The sequence below is a fragment of the Anguilla rostrata genome, chromosome 10 (assembly GCF_018555375.3).
Source record: "Anguilla rostrata isolate EN2019 chromosome 10, ASM1855537v3, whole genome shotgun sequence".
Lineage (NCBI taxonomy): Eukaryota > Metazoa > Chordata > Actinopteri > Anguilliformes > Anguillidae > Anguilla > Anguilla rostrata.
This window is the reverse complement of record NC_057942.1, coordinates 42,560,940-42,572,291: the sequence shown is the minus strand read 5'-3', so window position 1 is coordinate 42,572,291 and position 11,352 is coordinate 42,560,940. Positions and strand designations below refer to the sequence as shown.

The following is an 11,352-nucleotide window of genomic DNA, read 5'->3' as shown; positions in this document are numbered from 1 at the left end:
TGTAACTTTTATGACATTGAATATTGTATCATATTAGTGCATTTTCACCTACGGCCAGGAGATTTCACAGGCAGATATCGGCCCACGGAGAGCAGCAGTTCCTGAAATATATCGCACACATGACTGAAAGGTGCTCTCACTTCCTCAGTCCAGACGGATATATTTTTTTCGGCTCGCAAATCAAGGTTCCCACAGGTGAGAGTCATCGCCAGGTAAGAAACACCCAGGTAAGAAACACCCAGGTAAGAAATACCCAAGTAACAAACAACCAGGTAAGAAACACCCAAGTAACAAACAATCAGGTAAGAAACACCCAGGTAAGAAATACCCAGGTAACAAACAACCAGGATAAGAAACACCCAGGTAACAAACAACCAGTCCGTGGATGAAGCCTCTAGAGGACTCTCAAAAGACAGCCAATCAATAGTGCCTCTACGAGCACCTCGAGAGTCCTCTGTGCAGAGGCTGCCGAGTGACATGTTCCGTTAAGGCACTGTTCTAGAACACGGGCCCGGCCAGCCCCACAGGAAGACGCAGAACTGGTCGCTGCCCAGGAACGGGCACCGGGACAGCTCCATTCTGCTCTAGCGGCCCCTGCTGGTCAACTGAGTATTTACAGCCAGCCAGTTGAGCCGCACAAAAAAAAGGTCCTGCTCAGGCTCATGTGGACTCAGTCATGCAGACTGTGTGGAGTAATCAGACGCTGCTGGAGGAGAAACAAATACTTGCCTGCGCTTGCACGATCGCTGACAAATATGATTTGGGCATTCCAAATCGGAAGACAAACAGGAAAAGCATCAAAAAGAGTACATCTATGTAACATCATATAGTCGGAGAAAAAAATGCTGTATAAAATTGTATAACCGGACACAAGACTGTAATATTAAACCAAGTTAGGTGTGTCTGATTTCAAGACAGCTCAGGCTGCATCACGTTGACTGGAATTCCTAAATAAATAATAATAATTATGCAAATAACAATTAAAAATAATAATTCAAATGTAAAATTTTATATAAACAATTTTAAACAATAATTAAAAATGAATAAACCTTGTGACATCAAACCAAGATGCTGAAAACCCACAGAGCTGTAGGCAGACATTCATGCAGGGTGATAACTGCGTGATCGAATCGCACGCTGAATCCTGTTATCACTGTGGGACAGCGATGGCAGTCATACCCTGAAGATAAAACAGGATGTTTCTTAGGAAATGGCGGCTGTGTAAAAAAATAAAATAAAAATAAAAAACACAATGTAAAAAGAGAGCATGTGAATCACAGTGTGCAGTGTGTGGCTGTGTTGAGTTGTGTGTGGCTGTGTTGAGTTGTGTGGCTGTGTTGAGTTGTGTGTGGCTGTGTTGAGTTGTGTGGCTGTGTGGGTGTGCATGTGGCTGTGTGAGTTTGGTAGGCTGCAGGGTGCTGTGCAAGTCGTGGCTGTGTGAAAGGTGCAGGCTGGGTTGCGTTTGGACCACAGACTGCAGAAAGGCTCAAAAGTCAGCTTCAGAAAAGCAGCCTGGTTTTGGCCGATTGGCTCGGACTGAGCGGCCCCCACTCCGGCCCTCACGCCGCCCTCCCACAGCACAGCTGGCATTCATGCTGCCCGTCCACATGCGAAAACTATCTGCGGATGTGTAGAACTTAGTAAGAGGGGGCTGGCAGTGGGGGATCTCTCTCTCTCCCTCCCTCTCCGTCTCCCTCCCTCTCCCTCTCTCTCTCCCTCCCTCTCCCTCTCCCTCTCTCTGCTCGCAGCGGGTCGTACATTTAACCCCGCCACTTCTGATCGGAGCTCGCGGTCGGAGTCTGCAGCGGGGCTGGGTGGCTCCTTCACGAACTCCTCTGAGGACGGCACTCCCTCCCGGCAAAAAAAGGAACAAAAGAGGGGGAAGGAAGGAAGGAAAGAAGGACCGACCGGACGAACGGGATCGGACGGTGAAACCGAACGCCGCGAGCGCTGGAGGAACGGAGGGGGGGGAAAGAAGAGAGACGAAAACAAACAGCTGGGCTGGAAGGTACGGGCGAATTCCAAAGGGCTCTCTCTCTTTATTCTGAGCACGGGCGCCGCCAGCCCGCCGCTGGGTCCGTCTCCGTGGCGATGGCTTCTGTGGCATGCTGGGGGATTTAATGCCTCATCCTCATTTAAGCAGGATTAGGAAAAATATCAAACGTCACTCAGCGTGTATTTGACCTCAAAACATGCATTAAAAAAAAAAACAAAACAAATATATATATATATATATATATATTCTTTACAACATTGGGTGGGGAAAAAAAAAAGTTTTGCAGAAACTGCTGTGCCATTTCAGTTGCATGGAATTTCTTATGTCATTTAAACAGTAATGACATAAGAAACAGTGGCTGATGTTCATGTGGTTGATGTTTTTTTTCTGCAAAGCAACTATTTAAATTTGAGTATAAATCAAATATGTGAATGTATAACTGCTCCATGCACAAAACAACAGCATACGATAAAACTGGGACAAAAAAAAAAGGTTTTCCACAAAAACACAGGAGTCAAAGTCTAGCAGGAAGCATGCGTTTAAAAAACAAAAAAAAAACTCTTTTACAATGAACACAGGGCATGACTCAGACCGGACGAGTGTGGGCCGCTATATGGTAAGTGGCTGACTTACGCGCTCGGGGTTCAGGGGAAGTTACGCTGATTCGGCATGCGCCCGTTTCCAAGGCCAAGGGGTTTAAAATTCCGTGACCAAAGAGGTTACAGAGGCATGAATGATCCACAGCCTACGCAGTCAATGCAGACACAGCGGGCTGGTTCACAAGAGCTGACATTTAACTGCTTCTATTCACTACTGCATTTGTATTTATATGTAAATATTCTGTGGGTAGTAGATCACGTGAGAAAAATACAACAATGAACAAATTTCTTTGTAGGCATATTCACCAGAAAGTAGGACGCATTACCACATAAATACCACATGACCTGTGAGCATTTATCAAGCGTTTACATCTCCCTTCGCTACATCAAACACCGATACCCACAATCCAGTTTGTTACTTCAGAGTTACATGTTCAACGTCCTTATTCCACCCACTGCGGGCCTTAATTTTACCTTGTAGGTTTGTGTACTTACTACTATACATGCGAGATTAATGACTGGGCATGATCAGTGCCCTTTGTAAGTCGCTCTGGATAAGGGCATCTGCTAAATGCCTAACTGTAAATGCAAGTACAAACGTATCAATAAATGTATCAAGAATTGCAATAATGGAAATTCACTGCTCCCGAATAATTCTTCCATGAATTTGCTCTCTGTATTTCTAACCCTATCACCTTCCAGATGTGCGCTATGCATGCCCTAGTGTTAGAGAGGCCGAAAGGGCTGTCGGGGCTGGCCGCGGCTCTCCTGCTCCTGCTGGAGGTGAGCAGGTGTGCGGGCTGTAGGACGGGCTCCCTCTCGGAGTGCCAGGCAGCCCCCTTCGTGCCCGGGCACAACCTGGCGGGGGAGGGGTTCGACGTGGTCAGGATGCAGCGCAAGGGCGCGTACGTGATCGACGTCCGGGCCTACCTGTCGCCCAACGGCACCTGCGCGCTGTGCGAGAACCGCCTGCAGGGCGGGGCGGCGCAGAAGGTCCCGGCGTCCGCGCTGGACTGGCGGCCCTTCAGCCGCTGCAGGAAGCAGCTGTCCAGCGCCCTGCACCACTCCGTCGACTCGCTGGTGCGGAGCTCCGCCTCCCTCGTCGACAGCGACTGGGGCGCGGGCCTGAACGTGGAGGACCTGGGCGCGGCCATCCTGCGGGGCAGCCGCTCCGAGATCGCCCAGTTCGCCAGGGCCCAGTTCAGCCTGGACAAGGCCACCTTCGCCACGCACGAGATCAGCTGCACGCACTACAGGTAAGGGTCCAGGGGACGCTACTCTGGGAAACACCTCAAGAGCCTGTGTGCCCTCAAAATGACCAGTTTTAAAATGATGCATTTTAAAAACACATTCTCAACTCACTGAAAACATTTAGCAATACACTCCTGCACAGTTTGGACATCTTTAATGTGTTAATTGGATTGCATTATAATGCTAATGGAAGTTTTCTCTGACAATACTGTAAGCCATATTTTCAATGAAAAAATATTGTTACAAAATCATTTTTTACTTTTGTAGTTACAGACTGGCGGACCACCCAACACTCAGTGGAGAGTTCTCTAAGCACCTTCAGGGCTTGCCCAGCGAGTACGACGACCGCACCAGCCACCGGTACCGCCAGGTGATCGACACGTACGGAACTCACTACATCCGGCAGGTGCACCTGGGCGGCCGGGTGAGGCGCATCACCGCGTTCCGCACCTGCCTGGCGACCCTGCAGGGCTTCTCCGAGACGGAGATCAAGAAGTGCCTGGACGTCGAGCTGAAGATGGCGCTGGGCTTCCTGCCCGCCAACCTGTCCCTCACCCACAAGTGCAGCAGCATTCTCAGGGACAACATGACCACGGGCTTCTACCAAGGCTTCATGACGCACAAGATCGAGGTCCTCGGAGGGGAGAAATACTTCCCGGACGTCCTGTTCAACCAGGAGCCCTCGACGGCCTACGGCAGCTGGATGAGCAGCCTGTACGACAACCCCGACGTGGTCTCCTACTCGGTCCTCCCTCTCCACCACCTGGCCGGCGACCCGGGCGTGAGCGCCAACCTGAGGAGAGCGGTTCTGGAGTACATAGAGGAGAACAAGCTGGAGGCGGCCCAGAGCAACGCCGACACCTGCTCCCCCGGCCCCAACCTGGACCACCACTGCTGCCCCCTGCGGGCGGGGCTCGGCCGCCTGAGGATCGTCGTGGAGAGGGCCGCCGGCCTGAAGGCCGACGTCTTCTCCCAGGCCGACGGGTTCGTCAAGGTGTCGTACGGCGAGCGCTACGAGGAGACGGACGTGATCAAGAACGACGCCCATCCCAGGTGGAACGCGACTTATAACTTCGGCACGGTGGAGCTGGGCCGTCAGCTGACGTTCGAGGTCTGGGATCGAGACCTGTTCTTCCACGACTTCCTGGGCCAGTGCAAAATCTACCCTGAACGAGGCGTTCACTCGTACAGCTGCAAACTAAACCAGGGGGTCTTCTATTTCACCTACAGCGTCACGTGTGACCAGCATCTGACCGGCTACAGGTGTGGAAGATACTCTCCGGGTCATTGAGAGATAAAGCACTTTGGAAAGCATCGCAACGATTAGCCTATCAAGGCCTGTTCTGACTAAACCCAAAGAATCCAAGGCTAGCTCAGCAAAGCTCCTTGTTTGATTATGGGATAATTTTTCCTAAATTGCTCTTTTTGTTTTATAATTGCACTTCTGTTAATGTTTTGCGACATACTAATTTTCAATTCGACAATGATTCAGTCATATTTCTTCAAATTGTACAGTATATTTCTGTTTGCTAATAAATGAAACCTGTACCACAGAAAAAATGGTAATTTTATGAGAAACGGAAAAGGAAACCAGTAGCTGACAGGTTAGGTTTTTTGACTAGAACGACAAAAGATTTTAATTTATACTCACACAGACAAGAACTTTGACTATATGAGTGACCAGGAGGGGACTTATTTAAAGCAAAATATTTCCATCTGCCTTAAGCCATTTTTGCCGCGTGGCATAACGCGTCCCCTTTGTAAACGGTGATTAGATACTGCGCAAGAGCTGCCATGTAGTTCAGAGATCTTACTGTATATTTAGCTAACCAGAAAGGGCCGTGCTGTTTTTTGCTTTCGCCCCGCGGAGCTCCAGACACTGTCTGGAAATACTAGATTTAGGGACTAGCTGGTAAGATAAGTTCTTGTTGGGGGGTGTTTGGATGCGCTTAAAAAGTGTTTTTTAAACAACCGTGTTCATTGCTGACATGAAACGCTAAATTGCAGTGGAAGGTAGTTGTATACACAAAAAGAAACTCGTCTGAGTCAAAAACATGCAGAGGGTATAGACTCTGTATTCCTCTCTCTGAACAAAACTGACCTATTTTTAAAATGAAATGGTTACAATAACTGCTTTACCTTCATTATGATTTGCAATCTACAGAGGAAGTTCGAACCACTTTGAACTGGGTGCTTCGGGCTCCTTAATTGCTAGCAGCTTGGTTGCGACACGTGTGAGGTTTCAAAGCGCGTCTTTTTCACAGCGATGGATTAGCGCGTCTGCAATCTTCCGGTGATAAATCTGAAGTTGAGTAAGCAGATATCACAACAAGATAACCGGCAAATATCATTACTCATAAACTGCCTCCTTTGTTCGTCGCCAAAGGAGACAAAAACTGAAAATCGACGGTCAAGGTAATTTCGGGTAAGGTGATTAATTGTGTTTTTTCACATTTAAAAGGAGCGCACGTTTCCAATTCGGTTTTGTTCTTTAGAGATGCCCTGCAGGTTAAATTTAATTTACAGCAGTGTGTTTTTAATCTCCTGTATGCAAAAAGGTTCTCAAAATAGTAGCTACCCTTGTAAACCTAGCTGAATTTAAATGCTCTAAATGGTCTTGTAACTGAAGTATGCTCTTGTTGTTTCTATTGTGTATGAGCTTCCCATTGCTGTTTTTCAGTGAATTGCTATTATTCAAACTTGTGTAGGATACAATTTACAGTTAAATGCGAATGTCGTGGGACTGTGACAGTTTTTGCTCTGTACTCCAATGTGTTGGATTTGAAAGAAAACAATGAAAAAGAGGTTTAAGTGCAGACTGTCAGCTTGAATTTTTGGGGTATTTATATATCGGGTGATCCGTGTACGAATTACAGCCCTTTTGAAACATTTCCACAGTTAAATGTTTACCTGCCTGACAATGAAACAAGCTGTGTTGTCAAGGTAGTTCCCTGTCCGTTGAAGTCACATTCACCAGGGGTATAATTAAAACATTAGTCATTTACATCTGCTGTAGAGAGCTGAAAATTGTCCTTGAAAAAGTTTGTGTTCTGCAAGTTGTTTTTCTCTCCTCTGCATGAAGCTTTCTGTTGAAACTTTCTGCTTTTATACTTTGTGGGGTTAAGTAACCAAGGTGCTGATAAGACAGAAACACTCAGTCCATGCTAGATGGTCAAGAATTTTTTCTTTTGAGCAAACAACAGACCTGTTTACACTCTCAAGGTCACAGTGCTCACGGACCATCCTGTTATCTGTGGAATTCCAAAAAGGTGGAATTCGAGGAATAAGATTCAAGATGTTTTCAGAAATGTAAACTCAGTCGCACTTGCACTAGTGATGCTCACTGATGAACGGGGCCCTATTGTTACTAATGTTTGATTTGGCACTCGGTATTCAACCGCCCACGCTCCTGAGAATGCATCTGTGGGATTAGGACTGGACCAGCCGCACGCTGTGCCTTAACCCGGGTAAACCAATGTGAAGTTACAGGTGCCTGTGTTGCAGATCTGCCGGCTGTATGTCGCTCTACAAGCTCATCTACTTCAACATGCGCGGGAGAGCGGAACTCTCCCGCTACATCCTGGCCTATGCAGAGATCCCCTTCCAGGACCACAGGGTGGAGTGGACAGACTGGCCGTCCCTTAAAACCTGTGAGTACCCAGAATGCACCCTGGCCGTCCCTTAAGCCCTGTGAGTACCCAGAATGCACCCCGGCCATCCCTTAAGCCCTGTGAGTAACCAGAATGCAGATCTGCACCCATTCTCTGTGAAATGACAAGATGTTTTGTTCTTCAGATGAGTGCTGACACCACTTATGATTGATGTCCTCACCCCCTTCCTCCCCAGCCTTTCCGCTCGAGCAGCTGCCTGTGCTGGAGGTGGACGGGGTCGAGCTGAACCAGAGTCTGGCCATCGCCAGGTTCCTGGCTAAAGAAGCAGGTAACGACCATTTTCTTTCTGCCTTCACTACATTACAGTACATTACAGGTATTTAGCAGACAGAGCATTTACACTGCATCAATTTATCCAGCTGGATATAAACTTAAGCGATGCAGGTTAAGTACCTTGCTGCAGGGCACAAAGACAACACTGTCTACTGTCTACCCGGGAATCAAAGTCCAGTTCAGTCATTATGCCATGCTGCTGCCTGTCACTTCACTACCACAGAATCATTGAAAACATTTGGCAAATAAGAAAAATAAATTACATTTCTTTTGTTCTCTGATGCACCTTTTCCTGTCTCAGGCTATGTTCGCCGTCTTTAGCAGAAGGTAGGTGGGTCTGCAGCAAGCTTTCCTCTCTCTCCACTCATCCGCTCCCTCACAGACCTGCGAGTAAAAATATATACCAGCTGTTGAAAGAAAATCTATCCATTTCTGTTCACCAGCCATACTTGAGAAGGGAGCAGAGGTCAGCACAGGGGCCCGGATTACGAGCGAATTAACAGCGCTTTCCCTTTGGGAAAACCCGGTGAAAACTCGTATTCGTAGTGATTTCCCCAAAGCCCTCCCAGGCAGCGAGCCGCCAGTCCAGCGATAACAACCAGCGTTGCGCAAATGAGAACTTCCTCCAGGAAGCGCACGCTCCTGTTGCGCTGGGAACTCGTCATGGCGATGCGTCTGCCGCCCGGCTGAGCTCATCTCCGAAGCTCATCTTCTCCTGAGGAGATACCTTTCAGCTGACTGTAGAGAGGGGCACTCGATTAAAGGGCAGCTTATGGCTATATACCTACACATCCCATACAGCCATGTCACAAGAAATGTCTCCATTTTGCCTACAGGACTACAAACTTAACACCTGTTATACACTGGTTTCAACTGATTGTTGAGGGGCAGTTGTGGGTGGGTGGTGGGCATTAAAACCCGGTGTATGCTGGTTCTGGGAAACTGCTGAATACCTGATTGAGGATGAGGATAAGGATGAAGGGTTTGGGTTTTTATTGCTAATTTATGAAACTTTATATTGTCAATTTAAAACCGTATCAATAAGTGATTTGACTTCCTATGCAGTGCCCACTATAATTATTAGGCACCCTCAATTAATGAGCAAAAAAAAAGCTGGATAACATTCCAAACTTCTGCTGAAGACTCGGATGCACTTCAGTAAAAGTTACATAGGAATGGGAATATGTCAATTATATTTTCTTCATAAGAACTTCTAGAGGTGGCAACAATATTCACACGTGTTATGGAGAAAATTAGTTTTTTTATTTTAAGGTTATTTTTTTCTGTATTAGTTTTAAGATTTCGTTCAAAAGAAAAATAAAGGGTTCAATCAAAGGTTATATTTCTCTCATATTGAGTGTAAGATCAAGCTGATAAACAAGATATTTTTTACAGCCTTTTTAAAAAAAATCTTTAGCGAAGGTGAAAACGATTCTGGACGGCATGGCCAAATGCACATTAAATGTAAATGAAGTGCCAGAGTTTAACCACACCTTGACCTGAGGACTCCCTCATGCAAACAAACAGGCGATCACCAAACCGCAGGGTAGGGGCTCGTTCGCATTACCTGCTTCCCATTTCCTTGGCAACTTCGCTGGAAAACACCTGGCATGTGCACCGATCGCTGTTGATGCTCAAGAGATAAATTTGCTTTGACAGTCTAATGGGGGGGACACATTAGAGTCTGCCATCTCTGGGGGGGCGGGGGGGAAAGCAGAAGCGCTAAGTGAATAAACACAGAGACATTAATCACTACTCAGAGATGCTTGCTGAGAGACAAAACCACAGGGCTCCAGATCAGGAAACTGAAATGAGCACACACACCGCTAACCCGAAAAGCGCTTCCCGTTGCCGGTGTGATACCCTTCTGAGCAAATATCTGTTCAGTGCTAATCAACGCTAACGATCAAAGATTCAGCAACAGGATGCGAAGGCGTGCCGTTATGTAACGTTCTACTCTGGCCAATTCCACTTAATGTCTGCCACTCGGTGAATTGAAAAGGGAAAACTCCTCAGAAAAGGGAAAACCCCTCATTACAGTCATTTTCAAATAGAACGGACCCACAATGCACCTGTGATCCACTGCGCGGTAGCAGCGACCGCTCGCCTGGTTGGTTTTTGGGCGGGAAAAGAGGCGATCCGGCATCACCGTTAGTAGGACACAAATGGCAGTTTGTTCTACTGGCCTCCAGTGTTCATTCACGCAAAATTCAAACGTTGAGGGGGGAAAAGCGGTTGAGACGGTCAGATAAAGTAAAAAAACGGGGAAGGCGCGTGCGAGCTGAGCGTGGGATCTGTTCGGCAGGGCTGACGGGGACCAGCAGGCTGGAGGAGGCCCAGGCGGACGCGATGGTGGAGAGCCTGAACGACTTCACCCTCATGATCCCCTGGAGGGAGGAGGACCAGGAGCTGAAGGTACGGGGGTGGTGAAAATGGCGGGGCCCGCGGGCCTGCGAGCGCCGAGGCAGGGGGCGTCTCTCTCACACACGGGCTGACCGACTGTTTGTCCCGCCGCGCAGAAACAGAAGATCGACGAGCTCTTCGACTGCAACGCGCCCAAGCTGCTGAGCTTCCTGGACAAGCACCTGGGGGACGGAGACTGGCTGGTGGGCAACGCGGTGAGCGGGCCTGGGGGCGGGGCGGGGGGGGGCTTGGGCCGGGACTTACCGAACGTGGTCTGAATCTCTGCCTCCGATTAGAACCCCACTTTACGCGAGGTCAGGAGGTCGCCCCAAATAATTAGCAAAGCGCTCCCCCCCAGAAACTGGTGGATCTCATATTGGTGGCAAACCGCTTCTGCTTGTAGATTTGAGGGTTATGAGCCTGGCAGTTATGCCCAGATGGGAGTTCCAAGGCCAGTGCCCTCCGAGCGGAGTGTTGATGAGACAGGAATTATGGGTAATGCAGATGGTAGACATCCTCCCCGTGCAAACTCACGGCAGCGGCCGCACGGGCTCTTCCTCCCCCGCCGCTCATGCTCTCTCCTCTTCCTCCCCCGCCCGCTCACGCCTCCCTTCTCTTCCTCAGGTGACCTGGGCAGACCTGTACTGGCACGTGTGTTTCACCACCTTCAGCGTCCTGCGGCCGGACTTCGCCAGCCGGACCCCGGGCCTCTGCGCCCTCGTGGACAGGGTGGGGGGCATCCCGCAGCTGGCCCGCTGGATCCAGAGCCGTCCCAACAGCCAGTTCTAAAAAACCCCCCCCCCGTCCGTCCGTCCGGGCGGAACGCAAAAACGGGACCACTGCTTTTATACGCAAAGTGTGCAGCTAAGCGTCCTCCAGCTGGAGAGGCGTGCTGTAAATCCACACGTCCAGAGCTTCACTGTGAAACGCGCTGTGTGAGCGGTTTTATTCACGAGTCAGAATGCTTTCATCACGGCTCCTTCTCAGGGTTACATGCTGGAAATGACGTATTCCAGGTAACACAGGGCAGCGATATATACGTCGAGGGAACTTTCAGAGATCTTCAGGAAAACCTTTTTAAACTGGCGAAGATGCATCGTCGTCTAACTGTATTTTTCTACCTGTAGCGAAACGAATAAACGGCAGTGATGCAAATGCC

General features: G+C 48.7%; 2 protein-coding genes across 5 annotated transcripts; both read left to right on the top strand.

The window, feature by feature from the left end:
* Positions 1 to 1,706: 1,706 nt before the first annotated feature.
* prf1.5 (perforin 1.5) lies at positions 1,707 to 5,406 on the top strand. The gene is made up of 3 exons (XM_064297289.1): positions 1,707 to 2,008; positions 3,298 to 3,851; positions 4,114 to 5,406. Exons 2-3 carry the CDS (start codon positions 3,298 to 3,300, stop codon positions 5,135 to 5,137), a joined length of 1,578 nt encoding a protein of 525 aa, XP_064153359.1. The 5' UTR covers positions 1,707 to 2,008; the 3' UTR covers positions 5,138 to 5,406.
* A 136-nt stretch (positions 5,407 to 5,542) lies between these two features.
* On the top strand, positions 5,543 to 11,348 carry LOC135233580 (hematopoietic prostaglandin D synthase-like). 4 transcript variants are annotated; one of them, XM_064297293.1, is made up of 6 exons: positions 5,543 to 5,758; positions 7,351 to 7,496; positions 7,693 to 7,785; positions 10,096 to 10,205; positions 10,310 to 10,408; positions 10,818 to 11,348. In XM_064297293.1, the coding sequence occupies exons 2-6, from the start codon at positions 7,364 to 7,366 to the stop codon at positions 10,980 to 10,982; spliced, it is 600 nt and encodes a 199-aa protein (XP_064153363.1). In that variant the 5' UTR covers positions 5,543 to 5,758; positions 7,351 to 7,363; the 3' UTR covers positions 10,983 to 11,348. The 4 variants fall into 4 exon arrangements, with proteins under 4 accessions (XP_064153363.1, XP_064153362.1, XP_064153361.1 ...); XM_064297292.1 differs by lacking the exon at positions 5,543 to 5,758 and adding an exon at positions 5,800 to 6,271 and having other exon boundaries at positions 7,330 to 7,496; XM_064297291.1 differs by lacking the exon at positions 5,543 to 5,758 and adding an exon at positions 5,801 to 6,271 and having other exon boundaries at positions 7,336 to 7,496.
* Positions 11,349 to 11,352: the final 4 nt, after the last annotated feature.